The following is a 19,983-nucleotide window of genomic DNA, read 5'->3' on the forward strand; positions in this document are numbered from 1 at the left end:
ATTAAGACTAAGAAAGGAAGAGGTACATATGAGGAAAGCCTACTGGGATAACACCACAGGCTAAAGACAAGCCAAAACCCTCATTGTCAATTATGACATGAAAAGGTTTAAGAAACTTATACCACTAGGGAAGAGTTACCGGTTTACTAACCGGACACTGCAAACTAAGGAAACCTATGTAATATAGGGATTGCAAACAGCAATACATGTAGATTCTGTGATAGTGAGGATGAAACCCCCTACACATAATATCAGACTGCCCAGCACTAAGTAGCCTGAGGAGTAGAACTCTCAGATAGGGGGTACAATAGATCTAGTTGGGTCGAGGTAATCTCACAGATCGCCTGCCTCGAAGGAGCGGCTTAAAACAGCTAACTATCTTATACGCACAGCTCTAGAGGATGAAATTAATTGATCTCAATTACCCTATTTGCAGCAACTCTCCCCAAACAGAAGACGATATCCATTGTGGAAAGCTACATCTGATATATGTCGACCAATCGAAAGTGAGTCGCAACAACAATTATCTTTCAAACCTCTTTACTCTCACCTAAAATGCTTGTAGATTTGCCGAACTGTGCAGTAAATCTTCTCACCATGAGTTCAACAACATAATAAAATTGGGTTATTAAGTCAAACAGTCCCATAATGCCATTCCAAGCCACCAAGTTGGTTTCCGCGAGAGCACTAGGTGCGCCATAAGAGTAACGCAACATTTAGAAATGGCTAGTAGATTGGCGCAAAAATGTTAACGAAAAATGAGCAAACACGTTTCACTTACCCTAAACAGACAAACTTGGCCCCAATATCTATAAACAACATTAATTTACAAAAAACAACTGAAGTTACATATCTTGGAGTCCATCGTAATAGACGGCTTACTTGGCGAGAGCACATCGAAGCTAAGTGTAAATGCCTCGAAATAAGAACACTTACACGGTTGAGTTTTTGTAGGAAACTGGTTTTATTTAGTTTTGAGTTCGACTTATATAGGGAATATTTGAAATCTATGGCCTACGCAGAGGCCGCGTTTGCTATCAAGGAGGGAGAGTTATCTTTGACCCCCGCACAGCAACCTTTTGGTGTGTACCAATCTTTCAAGTGGTTAATATATTTTTAGACTAAAATAGCCTGTACTTAAAAACTATGAGTGTCCGCAGCACTCACTTATAGTATAGTTATTTATGGCTTGGGCCTGGTGCACATGCGCATAGGTCTTAATAGTGTTCGTCTGAACATTCTGCCAAGGGCCGGCAAGATTGTGTGCATATAATTTATTTGCTCCTTGTTGCAATACAAAAGTAAGTGGACTGTATTTATTTATTCGATATTATTTTGTAGCAACTACACAACTTGCAATGACCTTATTTAATGGCTTCTTTATTTTTGTACATAACAGATTTTTTATTAACGATTATTTTTTCATACGCTAAGTATGCTACTTGGTATAGCTATGGCTTGTAGTTGCCTTTGTATTTTTATTTTTCTTATAAAATATACAGCTAATATTATTATTATTATAATCGCCAACATTAATGAAGTATGGCCAGTGACATGATGAAAATCTAAGTCATGTAACTTTAGCTTATGTGTCTTTAGGTAATTAATTTCGTTTGATAATTTTTTGATTTCTTCGGTATGGCTAATTAGTGGTGTACCTATTGGACTCCAAACTACTTTAGGAATTTCTTTTATTTCACTTATATGTGATAATGATATAGTTCCCTGATCTTCTAGTTGAATACTATGATGAGCAACTAATATGTCGTCATCTGTCCGAGCAGTGCAATCTGCTCTAATTGTTAACACTCCTTGTTCAGGTAAATCGATTACTTCTAGTTTGGAATTAATGCATTGAACCCGAGCCTTAGTGCCACGCTGAACCTTAAAGAGCCAACTACTTCTTTTGTCTAACTCTACCCAGTATGACTTCTTCTCAATAATTGACTTATATCTACATTTTGACTTGTCGCTTGGTTGAGGTGGCGAGAGCTCACAACTGTTATCGTTAGCGCTTCTCCAAGGCCAACTTCCTTCACAAACTCTTTTATTTGACCGCCACCTTTGACATTTATTAAGTGTGGTCTCAGCCATTAGATGGTATGCGTCTATTTCAAAATTGTAGACTAAATACTGGGACTCGGTATGAACTATTATCATGCGTTCGTCAATTCTAACAGGAACTGGAACTATTTTATAAAGCAATGACGCATGTCTTCCAAACAAAGGTATTTTTGCGTTAATAATTAGCTTTCTATCCACAAATAACCCTCTTGCTGTCAGTAAGGTATAAACGTCTTTTAACTCTGTCCCTGTCCTTTTTCCTGGCAACACTAAATTTTCTGACAACATGTCTTTTATTTTAGCTATTTCGAGTTTAAGCTGACTAGGCTTTAGCATGTTTGTATTGAGTCGACCATGATTGATGTCAATTAATAGGCTTATTATTCCTGATTGTATTTTCTCGCAATCACCTATTATATTGCTTAATTGTTTCGTGATCATGAAGAAATTGATTGATTCCTTGTACACATAATAAGATTCTTTAAGTAGAGCAGTCATATTGGCAATTCTCTGATTCATTCCTTTAAAGTTGGCGTTAATATCCTCTGTCGTACTTTTCAAAATGTTAGCTGTAGAGTCGACTATGGATGTTTGATTCTTACTTAACTCGACAAGACTTTGCTGATTGCTTACTAAATTTCTCATGTTATTTTCCATTTGTACCCTATCATCTTCGTCCATAATCCCAAACAATATATGATATAATGATCCCACAAAACTAAAGGGAGCTCGCTTATTTCTTGCTTTACTTTGACTCATAAAAAGTTGATTATTTTCTTCCAAGTCTGAAATCTTTCTCTCTGTATTATCTAAAACTAACAGACACTGATCTTCAAAACTGTGAAGTTTCTCGCAAATCATTCTCATTTTGGGTAATAGTTCTTTGCCTTTATTTAACATTTCAAAATAAGAATCCATATTATAGTAAATTACTAAATTCCAAGAAGATGCCACAATCTCCACATCGCCCATTGGGTCAAGATATATGGCTGATGTACCATTTATTTTTTCAATGGTGTATTTTGGTTTTGTAATACTGGAGGATGCGTTAGAAAGTTGATAACTCAATATAAATAAAAGCATAACCATAATAAACCCGAGTTTTGACATCTTCGATGTCCCTCTAGTATTTATTCTTGGCTCTGGGTCAGCCTCTTGTTTGTCATAAAACTTTGCTCTTTTTAAGTGGTCATTTTTCGTGACAGATCTAGTGATATCTTTATCTTGTATTTTAAGATCTACCCTTCTGATTCTTTTATCTTTCCTGACAGGGACCCTTTCCATTTTCCCCAACGGCCACTTAGCTGGATGACTATTTTTATCTTTTGATAAGACAATTTTTCTTTCTTCAAATTTTGCACTTTCTAATACCTCCGAAGTGAGGTCCTGCCGGGGGGATAAAAAACGGCGATCCATATCTTTTAGTTTGATAGTGGTTGCCCCTATTGTTATTTCTCCTTTGCATTTTTTGCATCCAGAGACAATCCACCCGAACTCGGTTTTTTGCCCTAATAGACCGTTTATTTTAACCACTCCATTTTTTATAATTTGAATGTATAAATCGGCTCCAATTATTAAATCAATACGGCCCGGCTTATTAAAGTCAGGGTCCGCTAAATTATAGCTCTTCCACTTCGCCTTGTCAACATTAACTTTGCTGACTGGTAGAGCTTTTATTAATTTGGGAAGTACTCTTGCTTCCACTTTTGAAATTTTTTCAGAGTTATTACTTTTTATTAAAAGATTAACTTTGTGCTTTGAGATGCACTTTCCTGTGGACGATACTCCACTGATCTCTGTCTGAGTTTTGATTTTTGATAACTTCAGAATCTGCACTGATTCTTCAGAAATAATTGTGCTTTGTGAACCACTGTCTATCAAAGCTCTAAAAGTTTTGAATTCTCCATTTGAGGATTTTATTTTAATGCGTGCAGTAGCTAATAATGCCTGCTCTGACGTCATACATGTATTTACTTTTTCTGGGTTCTTTTTATAGCTCATGTGAAGCATACTATGATGATTTTTGTTACATAGCGAACATACAATTTCGCTAAGACATTTTTTATTGTAAGGGTGTTTCAAACATTTAAAACATAAAGAAGCTTTTTTAACCTTTTCCATTCTTTCTAATGGATTTAAGGCTTTAAATTTGCTACAATAAAATATGGTGTGCCCCACACCTTTGCAAATGGGGCAACAGTTAGTTAACAATTCTTTTGAACTGTTACTAAATGTATTTTTTTTAACGGGTTTTTCATCCTGAATAGAGCTTATTGAACTAAGTCGTTGCTCTAAAAATTCTATAACGTCAGACAGTACTTGGATTTCTTTGGTTTTTTTAATGTGGCTTTCATATAATTGAAGAGCCTCTTTATCAAATTTTATTATGATAATGTGGGCAAAGATGATATCCACATCATCGGAAATTTGTGCCTTAAGTTTAATCATATGAATTGACTCATTAATAGTGTCAATAAACATACGCTATTGCTTCATTGAGTCAATGTTTAAATTACTAAGCTCAAGAAGACGATTTAATTGCTTGGAAAATATCTTCCGTTTATTTTCGTACCGCTTGGTTAATAACTCCCAAGCGGCTTCATAATTATCTCCAGACCCCAATAGTAGGTGAGAAACTACATTCCTAGCGTCTCCCTTAAGGGAAATCTTCAAATAATTGAATTTTAGGGTAGGACTTAGATCCTCCCTTACATGAATGAGTTCATTAAATAACTCATAAAATAGGTCCCAATCTTTGGAATCTCCAAAAAATGTGGGTACCTGAATTTCGGGTAGAGTTGGCAAATCATCAATTTTTTGACTTGTTGCCTCCACCTTTGTTGGCACACTATCTATCAATTTCTTTGTCATATTATTTGACACAGTGATCATATCAAATTCTAGCTCATCTAGAACCTCATCGTATCTCCTATCTGTGACATCAGTCATTTGGACTTGTTTTAAGCTTACAATCCTGTCCCAATAAAATTTTATTTTCTCAATCCTTATTTGGAAGGTTGTAATCTTATTTTCCCTAATATCGTCAAAGGTTTCTTTAAGGTAAGCTTCTAGCTTATTGATTGCTCTATCTAGCTTGCTTTTTATCTAGCGTGGCCGTTTCGTGCGAACTTTGGCTATCGGACAGTTCAGCGGACTTATAGGTTTGGTTAATGCGTGCTTTAATTTTCCCAAAGCACAGCATCATCTCTTCATAATGATTATTTTTAAAGTAGTCATGATCGACTACTCCAATTTTTAACAGGGCTCGGTGATTTATGATACACTCGTCTTTAAGTGTATCAAACTTTTTAATTAATTCGGCTGACAAGAATGGGAGTTCTTGTAATTCCCTACTGGCGGTAGTTATTTCTACTTGCCTTTTAATAAGAGCAATTACTTGCGCGGACAACATGATTATTTACTTTTTTTTTTTTTTTTAAACAGATAGGTCGTTCTTAAGTTTAGTCTTATTTTTACTAGTTTTCTAGTATAATACTATTCTCTAATATAACAACTTAAAATTGACTTATCTTGCTGTTGCTTTTGTTGGTGCTGTAGCTGCTGTTGTTGTTGCTGTTGTTGTCGTTGCCGCTGCTGCTGATGCCGCTGAAGATTGTTGCTGTTGTTGTTATTGCCGCTGCTGCTGATTGTTGTTGCCGCTGCTGTTTATGCAGCTGAAGATTGTTGCTGTTGTTATCGCTGTTGATGTTGTTGCTGCCGCAGCTGATTGTTGTTGCTGCTGCTGATGCCGATAATTTTGCCGTTAATGCCGCCGCTGACAGATGATTTTTTTTTTTCGAATTTTTGAACTTTAAAATTATGTTTTAAAAAAAAAATTTTTTTTTTCACTTCCGATGTTTCACTTAGGGCCTCGGAAACGCCCAAATACAGTTGTTTGATGGCAATTTCAACTGTATTTAATTTATTTTTGCCGATTTCTCGACCACAAAAATTCTTAAAAATTTTTTTTTCACTTTCGATGTTTATACTTAGGGCCTCGAAAACGCCCAAATACAGTTGCCTGATGGCAATTTAACTGTATTTAATTTATTATTGCCAATTTCTCGACCACAAAAATGCTTTAAATTTTTGTTTTAAACAATAAGGACTCTTTAGTATCCTTTTGCTTTTTATTTTATACTCTTGATTCTTACCACTGGTGGGGGAATACTAGAGTTACTTATTTTTGCAACCTTAAGAAAGATTTTTCTTTAAGGTGCTGGTCTTACTCCTGAGTCTCTTACCACTGGTGGGAGAAAACTGCAGGGTGCCTCGATGGACCAAAATGTAAATGCCTCGAAATAAGAACACTTACACGGTTGAGTTTTTGTAGGAAACTGGTTTTATTTGGTTTTGAGTTCGACTTATATAGGGAATATTTAAAATCTATGGCCTACGCAGAGGCCGCGTTTGCTAGCAAGGAGGGAGAGTTATCTTTGACCCTCGCACAGCAACCTTTTGGTGTGTTCCAATCTTTCAAGTGGTTAATATATTTTTAGACTAAAATAGCCTGTACTTAAAAACTATGAGTGTCCGCAGCACTCACTTATAGTATAGTTATTTATGGCTTGGGCCTGGTGCACATGCGCATAGGTCTTAATAGTGTTCGTCTGAACACTAAGAGAACACAAATAAAATTAAAATCAAGAAGCCTACATTGATTTATAAATGCCCGTTCTGCGCTTAAATTTCAGAATAAGATACTTCTCTACAATGCATTCCTCAAACCAATTTGGAAATATGGCTCCGAGCCACGAGGGAACGCCTGCGTTGTTAACCTAGAGGAAATCCAAAGAGCTCAATCAAAGATACTGAAAACTATAACTGGTGCACCGTGGTACAAACGGAAAGAAAACATTTATAGAGATTAAAATGAGGGATCTGCAAAAGACAAAATGGACACTGTAAAAGCAAAGTATACGATTAAGCTACAAGCTCATCCAAATAGACTTGCGCAAAATAGCTAACTTCCCAGCTTCTAAAAACTTAATTTTAACTAACTAGATTTATGTTTTGGGTCAAGATTTAAATACTTGTCGTTTTTTATTTTGTTGTATATTCACCCATATCTATAGGTTTTAAATTTTTGGGAAAAAAAAATATATGGCTAGTGCTAGTAGTATTTGTGGTATGCATTTTGTACTCGGTATCGCATTCCATTGGCAATGATCAGTAATTGATTTTAGCGCAGGATGAAATATTTTCGTTCTGACATTTAAGTAACATGATTTAAATTAGTGTAGATGGCAAATCAATTCTCTAATTTTATCATACTAGGCTCGTCCAGTGGTCAAAAAGCGACCATCAGTTATGTGGTTTAAGGTCGAAAAAAATGTATTTAATTTCACAATTTTCCTTTGTTCTTTCCATCATTTTTTCTACTTTACTTTTATCTCCTTTCCTTTTTTCTGCTTTCCTTCTTTCTCTTTTCCTTTTTTCTCCTTTTATTTTTTTTCCTTTAAAGGTTAGGTATTTAGAACCACTAGGTCAATGTTTCGCCCCCAAATCGATTGAACATGGTTAAAAAAATTCAAGTCTGAAAATTTCAGGTTATGTGTTTTATACCCTTGCAGAGCAAAAGGGTATTATAATTTCAGTCAGAAGTTTGCAACGCAGTGAAGGAGACACCTCAGACCACATAAAGTATATATATTCTTGATCAGCATCACGAGCAGAATCCGAATACGTCTGTGCGTCTGTCCTCCAGTCTGGTTCTACGCAAACTAGTCTTTCAGTTTTAAAGCTATCTTGCTGAAACTTTCCCAAAAGGTGTGTTTTATTGCACGCAATATATAAGTCGGAACGGGCAGGATCGGCCGACTATATCGGATAGCTCCCATACGAGGGAATGAAATGAAAAATTCTCACGCCGTTGTTTTTGATCAGATCGACTTGATTTCTTCAAGATGGCGTTTTCTAACTTCTATTGAATTTCAGATTACATTTTATCAAAGTCGGATAACTTTATCATATAGCTGCCATAGGAGAGATCGAAAAATATATATAGAATTAATGGAAATAAATTCATAAAATCGTTGTTTTTTATCCCACAAGCATGATTTTTTGAGTATCAAGTTTTTTAACAACCCTTAAAATGAGAGAAAAAATTTCATAGAAACCGGACCACTGTATATTACACTGTGCGACAAAAAAATGTTTGAGTTGATTTTTTCTTATTTTTCACTTCTATTATTCAAAACAAAAAATATAAGTTTGTGGATTTAATAATAATAGCCAATCAGCTTTTACGCACACTCAAATGTCCCAAAAACCTGTGTTTTTGCATATTTCACAGCCTTATAATCACATATTGGGAAAATATTTTTTCACCGTTATAAGCGTGAATGCAAGTTCAATATCTATTAATTAAAATGTATTAAGCAAATATACCGTTAGGGTTTTATCACAGTGCTTTAAAATTTTTTTCTCCCAGCTCTATACTCTGGGCGACTAAGCATGGAACTTGTAACGCGAGGATACCTCTAAAAAAGCCAAAAAAAAAAAAAAAATCTAGAAAAAAATTCACTTTAAAAAAAAAAAAAAGTTTATTGAAAGTAAAAAAAAAATAATATTTTGTGTTAATTATTTTCATAATAATAATTTCATAAAATTTACCATGAAAAAAAGAAATCGTATCACTTAAAAGGTGGCATAAATATTTTTGTGCATAATTTATGCACTTTAACCGAAAACAATAAAAAAAAAGGTAACTTAAAAATAAAATTCTAACATCGTTGTTTTTGATCAGACAAGGATGATTTTTCTAACATAAAGTTTTCTAACGACTCTTTAATTACGAATTAAATTTGATCAAAATCGAACAACTATATCATATAGCTGCCATATGATTTATAGTCGAAAATATGGAAAATTAAAAGAAAAATTGTCATAGCTTCGACGTTGTTTAGCCTTTATGTATTTTGTTTGACATATTTGATGACTGCAAGGGTATATCAGCTTCGGCTTGCCGAAGCTAGGTTCCTTTCTTGTTAAATGTACTTCTTTCCAAAAATGAAGAAGAACTTTGGATTAGCTCCTCTGGAATTCGATCCATTTCAGGATTCAGGTTACTTACGCTAATGTAGGGCAGCTTACAAGTTAAGTCTTATAAAGTTATGGCTTCTTCCTAGTCTTAATACTATCTATAAACCGAAGTGCAAGAGAACAGCGCCTAGAAAAAGCGGAGGGGTCTAAATGCAGGATAGGCCACTGTTATCCTGGTCAAACGGTAACAAAAAGGCTTTGAGACCAGTGTTGCCAACTTGGCTATTTTCTGGCCAGATTTGGCTATTTGGCATGACCTTAAACTAGAAACCACTCAATTTTGCAGGAGCCTGTTATGTTGGCTATTTCATAAAAGAAATGTGCTATTTTTTAGCTATTTTAAATAATTTGTAATACACTAGAATCATGTTATAACGACTCCGCTTATAGTGTCCGTCCGGGTATTGCGACGAAAACTCGATGGCTTGATTGGTCCCCAGACAGACTTATACACTTAAATCCTTCTGCTTAGTGCGTCTTCAGGGTATAACGACGAAAAATCGTCGGTCCCTTGAAAGTCGCTATAAGCGGATTCTACTGTATTTGATATTATTTATAGTCGACTAAAAACCGTCGACCTTCAAATTAAATTATCGGAAATCGTATGTTGGCAATAGATACATTGTTTGTGGCTATTGATACATAGACACCTTGTTTACAGCCCTGCGTGATCGAGTTGTGTATTTTAAATGTATGTAGCTTTTGGGTACTTCGTATTTTCTTAACATCGTTTCGCGCTCGCAATGCTACCATCTCTACATTCAAATTCACTGATCAGTGGCGGATCTAGGGTGGGGCGAAAGGGACAAGTGCCCCGGGCGCCAAATCTAAGGGGCGCAAAATCGTATTTAAATTACACTGTATGTTTCGAAAATTCATGTTCATCTAACAAAATAATTATAACAAGAAGGAAGCTTTTTCTATAAATTTTCCAAATTTTCGACTATTGTTTAATTCGTATTTGCAAAGTTGATAGAAAACTCTATATTCCAAAACCATTCTGATGAATGATGACGATGTCATAATTTAGTTTCCATAATTTCTATATAGATTTTTCGATCTTTCCTATGGCAGCTATATAACTACGTTGTCAGATTCTAATGAAATTTTTTTCTCAATTCAAGGGTTTTTAAAAAATCCATATTTTGCTCGTGGGAAAAACAACGACGTTATAAATTTTTTTCCATTATTCTTATATTTTTTTTTGATCTATCTATATGATTATAGCACTTGGAAGTGAAAAGTGCGATTTTAGCTCAAAAAATCGCAGTTAATTTATTTTTAAAAAATAGTAAAAAATTGAAAATTAAAAAAAACTCTTCCTGATTACCTGTATATTTATGTGGAGCCTTTGTATTACAAATTTGAAAAGGATTGGTTAGGTAGATTTTGAGTTTTGATGTTCACCGACTTTCAAAAAAACGTTTTCGGGAAAATCGATTCAAAGTATTTTTATACGTTAAAATACGTCCAAATTCGGTCGTTTAAAACGCTGTATTTTTACACAATATTCTCAACACATTCGTCTTTAGAAAATAAAATTTAAAAAAAATTCAAAAAAATAAATAAAAAAAAATTTTTTTTTTAAATTTTAAAACTTTACCCTTAATAAACCTTTAAATAGTCAAAAAATTTGAAATGTTATTAATTTGAAAAACAATAATCTGTCACGTTCATAAGGCAGAGGGGTAGGAGGGCGCAAATTTTCCGCTTTGCCCCGGGCGCCAGTAACTCTAGATACGCCACTGTCACTGATTATTGTGTTTGTGCGGTTGTTTCTTAAAATGTATAAACAAAAAGTTCGCGATGCTTGGTTGGAGGATCCCCAATATAAGGACTGTGTTGCAAAAGATTTAACTAACAAATCAAAACCATTTTGCAAATATTATAAGTGCACATTGAATGCAAAGTTGTGGAACTTTGTATCGCACGCTGAAACTAAAAAAGAAAAAGAAAAAAATGCTTTTTTCAGTACGACGTCCCCCCATAAGTGCCTTTCACAGATTGGTACAATGGAAAAGTATTTGAGTTCCGAGGAGGTAGAAATTGGGCAAATTTTAAGCAATTTGCTTAACGAAGAAGAATCATTAAATAATCAACACTGAATGTACAAAAATATAAGATTTTATTATTGAAAACTAACGGCTATTTTAATTTACTATTTTTGAAGAAATTTAGCTATTTTTGGCTATTTATTTTGGCATCCACTGCTATAAATGACCACTCAGAGTTGGCAACACTGTTTGAGACAGATTAGAGAGACCTCGAAACTACAGCAAGCTCTGATCATCGGTCTCGCCGGGCAAGTGCAAAGGGGTCAAACGGTGAATTTTCAAACACCCCTCACAAAGAGACACTGTAGCATCGTTAGAGCATAGATCACGTGTGCTGGCTGGCTAAAAAAAAGGCGAAAGCCGCCTTTAAAACGAGGTCCCAAGCTTTGTCACGTGCAGTCACGCACACAAGAACTTAATACATAGTATACAAAAAACGCACTGCATTCGACGCAAGCAATGTCGGGATTCATAATTTGGAAGTCAACCCGTTTTTTTTTATTTGAAATCACTTTGAAGGCGATTTCCAGTGCGACATTGCTCATATCATGGTTAAATTCCAATCCATCCAAGACATGATTGTGTGCTTTCTCGCACATTTTTTAAAGTTACAGCCCTTCAAATTTGGTACTCATTTTTTCTACTAGATCTCCAGGCAATTTGTATAATAAATCGAGCACGGCGTTATAGTGCCACATTTATTTTCGCAGTCTAGTAAAACTGTGTCTTCATCTAGCAATTCAATTATCTTAAATTGATCTTTAAGTTTCTGTTCAAACTTGACTTAATGACGCTCTTCACTTTTTGAACTTTAGAAATTTTACTCTTATTGTCGTCAAACCTACGATTGGCTTAACGTACATTACCACCTATACTTTCCTTATCTTTTTTTTTTTTACATATTTTCTGTCTACTTCTTCTTCGCTTATTGGCGTCCGAAAGATCAAGCCTTAGTGTAGCTCGATTCTTTGGGAAGAAAAAAAAATTCACCAAAGCCCTAGTTTGCTAGTTACTGCCCTTTTAAAAGCCGCGGGATGACTGCAAAGCATTTGGTGTTACCATGTCTTTGTATTTTTCTGTGTAGAATTCCTTTCCTAACTTGGAGTATTTGTCGAAATTGTCTGGAAACTCATTATTTTTTTAACCTAGAAGATATCTTTGCTCCCTCAGGAAAACGATGTTGCTCGGAAACAGCCAGTGTTCCAATTGGACTCCTTTTTATACCCATGCAGAGCAAAGGGTATTATAATTTCAGTCAGAATTTTACAACGCAATAAAGGAGACACCTCAGACCACATTAAGTATATACAATATTCTTGATCAGCATCACGATCAGAATCCAAATACGTCTGTACGTCTGTCCGTTTGTTCGTCTGTCTGTTTCTCTTGAAACTAGTCTCTCAGTTTTAAAGCTATCTTGCTGAAACTTTCCCAAAAGGTGTGTAGTTGTTGCACGCAGTATATAAGTCGGAACGCGCCGACTATATCGGATAGCTCCCATACAAGAGATTGAAATAATAAATTCTAACGCCGTTGTTTTTGATCAGATCGACTTGATTTCTTCCAGTTGGCGTTTTCTAACTACTATTGAATTTCGGATTAAATTTTATCAAAGTCGAATAACTCTATCATACCTATATAAATGGAAAAAAAAAATTGTAACGTCGTTCTTTTTTATTCTACGAGCATGATTTTTACACCAGCGCCTTGAACCGAGGAAAAAATTTCATAAAAATCGGACAACTATGTCATATAGCTGCCATAGGAAAGTTTTCGATCTTTATAGAATTAACGGAAATAAAATGATAACATCGTTGATTTTCATAAGACAATCATGTTTTTTGAAACAGAGTTTTTTAACGACTCTTGAATATCGAATTGATTTTCATCAAAATCGGACGACTTTAGCATATAGCTGCCATATCAAGAATAGTCGAAAATATGAAAAATGAATAGAAAAGTCGTCATAGCTTCGATGCTCTTTAGCCTTTATCAGGAAGGCTCCGGTTTTCCTTTATTTTTCGTTTTCGTTTTTGGGCGGAAACGTACGTTTTCGTTTAAGGTGCTCCGGTTTTGACAAACTTTTTGTCATCGTTTTGTTATCGGAATGGTTTTGATTTCATCCTGGAGCGTTGACTTATGCTTCCCCCTGAAAACAATAGCTTTGCATTTAATTTTAAATACATAAATTAAGTTGTCTTACTTACATTTTCAAAAGTTCAAATAAGCCTCCATCAGATATCAGCTGTTTCCCACAATAACGGGCTGCCACCTTTTTTGCAGTTTTCGTTCCACTATTCTTAACAACTTTTTTACTGCACTTTTACCTTTTTAGAAAGGAAATTAATCATATTTATTTATAAAAAGCTTAAAACTTTTCTTTACAAATATTCTTTTCTTCGTTTTCATTTTATAAGTATTTTTAAGTGGTTGTTTTGTTCCACTACAAGTACAGCAGCATTGACGATAACTTTTGGCAATAGATTTATCGACCCCTTAGCAAAACTAAAGTTGGTGTTGCCGACGGCAAATATTTTATTTGTGAATCATGATGGGGTCAGAAAAAAATTATTTAACAAATAAATACGAATTAGACTGATCTACTGATGGTGTGAAATGAACATCAATAGACCAAGGAGTCAACTATTTTTTTCCTTTTGCAATTAAGAACCGATTTCATGTAGAAAAAGGCATTTACTTTTCATTTTGACAAAAAAACTTGCCCGTTTTTGAAAACGAAAAAATCTTGTGAAAGTGAAAACGGGAGCACCAATTCTCGTTTTTGAAAACGGAAACAAGAGAATCTTGTGAAAGTGAAAACCGGAGCCTGCCTGTATGTATTTTGTTCGACATATTTGATGACTGCAAGGGTATATAAGCTTCGGCTTGCCGGAGCTAGCTTCCTTCTTGTTTATATTTGAGATCAAAAGTTAACGCCTGCAGAAAGCCTCTTACCCTTGGGGATAGGTCCAACTTTGTGAGAATTTCAGTCCAAATATATGCCAAATTTAGTCCCTCTATATATTGACAAAAATAGAATGATAGAATGACAATTGCTAAAGTCTCAAGCTCGTACGAATATTTAACAACATGTGGCTTTTTATGTAGCAACTAGAGGTCCTGTGTCCGCTTCGCTGGTCAACACAATTTACCAACATAATAGTCAATGTTCCAACATTTTCAAATATATGGAAGTATAGAAAGATGGTGATTTAACACTTTTCCAGTTTGACTTTTCCACTTGCGCAGCACAATCCAGCCGTTTCTCTTTTAAACTTTAACGCACTGCAATCTAAATTTTCATTATCACTGTAGTTCGCAGTGGGGTCATATTGGAATGCCAAGCGATTGAATGATGTCAATGATCTTCATGAGCTCATTTGTCTTTCTTCGCTTAAGTTTTGTGAATATACTTGTTGCTGGCTTGGATGTCTGCGGCCAATGTTTGCACGTCGTCCTCTAAGCATTTTGGACTATGGACAGAGTGGTGAATTTATCCTCAATATCCTTACATAATTTTCACAGTTCAACTTAAATTGAATAAAAATTCTTTTTTTTTTCGCAATTTCACAGTGAACACAATACCCGTTTGTCCATGAAATTAACTGAGCAGAGAACACTAAGTTTGCATAATATGTGAAAAAACTTAATTCACTTGGAAATGATAAATGAAAACTTCAAAAATTGAGTTAAAATGCTATGGTAGCGTGTTTGTCAGTGTGTTGAGGTAGCAACTCACTTTATATGCGACAATATTGCAATTTTCTTACTGTCCCTAATTTTTTTCAAAACAAATTATAGCCTACTTTACTCCACCATAATGTAGCTTTCTATCGGTGAAAGAATTTGTTAAATCGGACCAGTAGTTCCGGAACCTATTCGCTGCAAACAAACAAACAAACAAATTTTACCTCTTTATAATATTAGTATAGATATAGCCTCATAGAGAAATGAACTGGCATCTGGGTTTAGTTCTATCAAATATTGAGGGTAAAACATAGTTAGTTTTATCAAATATTGAGGGTAAAACATAGTTAGCACTGGTTCCTGGCTAAGTGGAGTGGTTTTTATGTCTCAGATATTTTTTGGCACTAACTGCCTTAAATATGAGGCAATCTCTTTGAGATGCCTCAATTGCGTAACGCTTTTTGGAGGTGATAGATAGTCAACGCTTGAGTTTCACGTGCATATGAACGAACTTTTCCGTTACTAATAAGATTCTCCATGCCAATTTTAAGAAAGATTAGTTATTTTAAATTTCTTAGTTTTAGCCGCAATGAAATCATCTTCGATGTATGTATGGTGTATGTGTATGCAAGTTTACCAAATGCGTTTAATATAGCACGCTGAAAAAAAAGACGGGAAATTTGTTTACCAAAAGGCATGGTCAAGAATTCACGACAGAAGCTGTACGCTCAATTAAATCCGGAGGTACCGGTATTTGTTATAAACCGCTTGCAATATCGATACATGCGAAAAACCTTGCCCATCACAATTTGGTTATGTGGTCAGAAATAGGAGGCAATGGGTATTCGTCTGCAGCTGTATTCTCATACAAAGAAGCGTAATCCACAGAAAGACAAAAGCACAGCGCAAGCTGTTCAGTTCCCAAGAAACATCAGAATCCTAAGAATTTATCCCTTTAATGTGTAGTAAGCTCAACTGCACAGTATGTCAGTGCCCACAAAACAATTGTACTAGCTCTGCGACACATGTATACGTTAAGGGAATATGAATTGTGTGATTTCGAAATAAACCTTGTTATCAGGTGAAAAAGTCAAAGAACCGAGAACCTGTTTAAGATCCTCTCAATATTAAAACGAAAGAAAAGCCAATAATTTGTGTTTCATTGAGTACAGTTTTGGAGCTCTAGAATGTTTACGTGCTTAACTCAACATTTGGTCCACCATACACCCATTTCACAGATCCAAGTTTTTTTTAAATTGTTTTGCTTACCGTTTTTTTCTATTAGATTTGCTACTGCATTTTTAGTTCTGACTAGTAAATGCATAATCTATATTTGAGAACTTTATAATAATGTTTGTAACAAATTTTAATATAAAAATGATGGTGTAATCGACTTTAACGAATTTTAATAATACTTACTTCATATCGACCATGAGAAATAACAGATACTCTTCGCTGTGATATGGTAACATGTTTTATATGTGTAAACTGGTAGTGACCGGATTCATGAATACTTGACAGTAACAAGAAACTACTTCCATCCGAAGAAAACACAGGGTGAGGAAAAATATCCAACCATTCATTTTCTGGTGCTCGTTCAGAGTGGATCTTAAATATAAAATATTTTTAATTATCGTCAATTTTAAAAAGTATAACTTACTTCAAAGCAACTCCAGTCGCGCAGTTTTGAACACATTGAGATCACACTGTAGTTTTGAGATCTTCCCATATAAACTACCGATACTTGTTGATTTGTATCAGATATCCAACCTGCTGATGTGAGATAATAGTCCCTGATAAATAAATAAACAAAATAATCAATTTTTTACTTATACATGATTAATGAAGTATTCATTTAATACTTACTGTCCATCAAGAGAGGCAGGCGGCTTTAATTGAAATTTTTGTATAGCGCTCAAATTAGTAATGTCAACAGCCCACAACTGGACTTCTGGATTGGCAGTGCCTGGAGTAGGATATCTTACATTTTTGGTTTCTGGGAAGAAATTTCGAGAAAGCAATCCACTTCCAGAAAAAAGTGCTCCGGACGACAAACAGGGGTAAGTCATCATACCAACATTGGTATCGTTAAATAATGCGAACAAAAAATGTGTGCCATCAGAGGAAGACCAAATCGCCTCTGGAGAACCAAAGATTTCTTCTAAAATGAAAAAAAGATTTTATTGGATTTTAATTCTCTTTTACAAAAGTTAAACACTTTAGATCGACGCCTCCTTGCGTAGCATTTTGTAAATTTGGTCAAAAATGGTAACGCAATAAAAAAGACGTTTTCAAACCTACAATGTATTGATTATCATTGACTTGGTCCGTCTTAAAATATATCAAAAAAGTTAGCAAATCAAAGTTTTTTTGTCTACACTCATAAACAACATCGAAGCTAAGACGATTTTTCTATTAATTTTCCATATTTACGACTATTGTTTATATGGCGGCTATATAATATAGTTGTCCAACATTGGTAAAATTTAATTCGTAATTCACGAGCCGTTAGAAAACTACATATTCCAAAATCCATGCTTGACTGATGAAAATGTTGTTATAATTTTTTTTTCGTTATTTCTATCGTTTTAATAAAATTTTCTTGATTCAAGGATTATTAAATCCATACTCCATAATCCATAATCCATATTAAAAACAACGATGTCGTTGGAAAATGCCATATTGAAGAAATCAATAATAAAAACAATGGCGTGAGAATTTTTTTTTCAAACTCTCGTATGGGAGCTAGCCTATATAGTCGCCCGATCCGGCTCTTTCCGACTTGTACACTGCTTGCTTTTGGGTTGCTTGCTATCAGCAAGATAGATTTAAAACTGAGAGACTAGTTTAAAGACAAACAGGCAGACGAACAGACGTATTTCGATTCAAATCGTTATGCTGATCAAGAATATGTATACTTTATGGGGTCTGAGCTGTCTCCTTTACTGCGTTGCAAACGTCTGACCTAAATAATAACACCCTTTGCTCTGCAAGGGTATTATAAAAAGAAAATTCAAATTCTAAAGGTATTTTTTATATTGTTTCCTATTATTAGATTTTCGGTTTTTATTGAAAACTTTTTTAATATATATATTTCTCTTTCAACGATCTATATGATATAGTCATCTGATTTTTATGAAATTTTATTCGAAATTTAAGTGATTTTAAAAAGAAGAAGAAATCATTTTAATATGATAAAAAACAACAGCGTAACAATTTGTTTCGCGTTTTTCGATCTACCTTTGTGACTTATATACATATGTACTGCGTGCAATAACTACACAACTTTTTGTAAAGTCTCTTCAAGATAGTTTAAAACTGAGAACCTAGTTTATAAAGAAACAGTCAGACGTACACGTCTATATCGATTCAGATGGTGATGCTGATCAAGAATAAGTACGAGGGTGGTCCCAGAAGTACCCGTCTTGACAAAGAAAACAATAGGAAAATTAAGAAAATAATTTTTATTTTTCAACGTAGTCTCCTTTTAACCCGACACACTTTTCCCAACGAAGCTCAAAAGCTCGCAAATAAGAGTCGACCGTTTTTCATCTTGTGCTCTCGGTGCGAGCACAACCGAAAAAGTTCATACCCTCTCGCTCTCGCTCTGAGCAAGAGACCCTTGCTGTCATGGTACAATTATACAAGGTAGTCTCGTCCATGGTACAATTATACAAGGTAGTCTCGTCGGCAAAAAGCACTCCGCTATTACATACTCACAACAAGTGCGAGTGAGAGGAGTCTGCGTAGTAAGTGCGAGTGAAACGACAATAGAGCTTGTTGTTTAACCCTTAGATGGTGCATGGGGTTTAAATTGCTTATTTTTATTAAAAAGAAGTTGAAGTTTTTTATAAATTAATTTTTAATAGTTTTGAAATTGAAATAAAGCGTTGTTTTTGTTTTTGGATAGCAATTTTTTTCTTTAGGTTCTTAATTTAAAAAAAATGTCACTCTTAAAGTAAAATTTGTTTATACCTAAATTAATGTTTCTTAGCGACAATTAATAGTTTCCCCTTTACATTTTTTTTTATACTTAACTAATCTGAAACTACATGTAAAAAACAAAAAAAAAGTTTGCATCCAAGGGCAGAACGACATCTTTGCATAAGGGTTAATACTCTGAAAAAAATCGTCCGCACCCATCCTCTTTCTTCAACAAGCACGAACGCACTGACTTGAGCTGGGAAACAATCGATGGCACTATCGAGGGATCGAATTTTTGCCCTTCTGAGCCCCCATCGATAATTTTTTGACACTATCGTTGGTGCTGGGCATTTTTTTCATTACTGACACCAGTGTTGCCAGTTTAGCTTATTATAAGCTAGTTCTAGCATATTTGAAACTAGAAAAGCTTGAAAAATTTTCATCTAGCTTATAGCTTGAAAAATAGCTTATTTTAAGATTCATCTAGTATATTTTAGATTTTTATATATTTTCGACATCCACGGGATGTTTTGTACGAAAAATATGTTTTATGGCATGAAATATCGGAGTTTGTTCTTTTTTTTTGCCAATGGTTATGTGCATTTAATGTGATGTGCGTGGTTACGCAAAGTGTCAGGAGAAGGAACCAAAGCATATGGTTACTACTGTAAGTCGACAATATCAGCCAAAATCTTTGAAATCAGGCAGCATGCGGCATCGAAAAAGCACACTTCAGCAATGGGATCAGTTGCTGAAACGCAAAAAAATACATTTTCCGGCTAAGTGTTTCAAGACTCAGGATCAGGAAGCAGCGCTTTGTTTGTTCATTGCCGAACACTCGGCGATATTGCCAGTGGACCAATTGTCGCGGTTGTGCACAACTAAATTTAAAGAATGAAGTGCAGCGACTCAAATTCAATTGGGGCGTACGAAATGCACGCAAATAACACTGTGCGACAAAAAAATGTTTAAGTTGATTTTTTCTTATTTTTCACTTCTACTAATCAAAATAAGATTATAAGTTTCTGGATTTGTTAATATCAATAGCCAATCAGCTTTTACGCACACTCAAATGTCCCAAAAACGCGCGTTTTTGCATATTTCACAGCCTTATAATCACATATTGGGAAAATATTTTTTCACCGTTACAAGCGTTCATGCAAGTTCAATATCTATTAATTAAAATGTATTAAGCAAATATACCGTTAGG

At 34.7% G+C, this 19,983-nt stretch overlaps 1 protein-coding gene across 4 annotated transcripts in view; it reads right to left on the reverse strand.

The window, feature by feature from the left end:
• LOC108101621 (inactive dipeptidyl peptidase 10) overlaps positions 1-19,983 on the reverse strand; it is a 319,002-nt gene that overhangs the window by 96,311 nt on the left and 202,708 nt on the right. For all 4 annotated transcript variants that reach the window (XM_043208357.1, XM_043208356.1, XM_043208358.1 and 1 more), the window contains 3 exons: positions 16,716-17,010; positions 16,510-16,642; positions 16,269-16,457 (listed from right to left, as the gene is read on the reverse strand). In XM_043208357.1, coding sequence (XP_043064292.1) covers positions 16,269-16,457; positions 16,510-16,642; positions 16,716-17,010 — 617 coding nt within the window. The remainder of the gene's footprint in view (positions 1-16,268; positions 16,458-16,509; positions 16,643-16,715; positions 17,011-19,983) is intronic.

The sequence above is a fragment of the Drosophila ficusphila genome, unplaced genomic scaffold, assembly GCF_018152265.1.
Source record: "Drosophila ficusphila isolate 14025-0441.05 unplaced genomic scaffold, ASM1815226v1 contig_414, whole genome shotgun sequence".
Lineage (NCBI taxonomy): Eukaryota > Metazoa > Arthropoda > Insecta > Diptera > Drosophilidae > Drosophila > Drosophila ficusphila.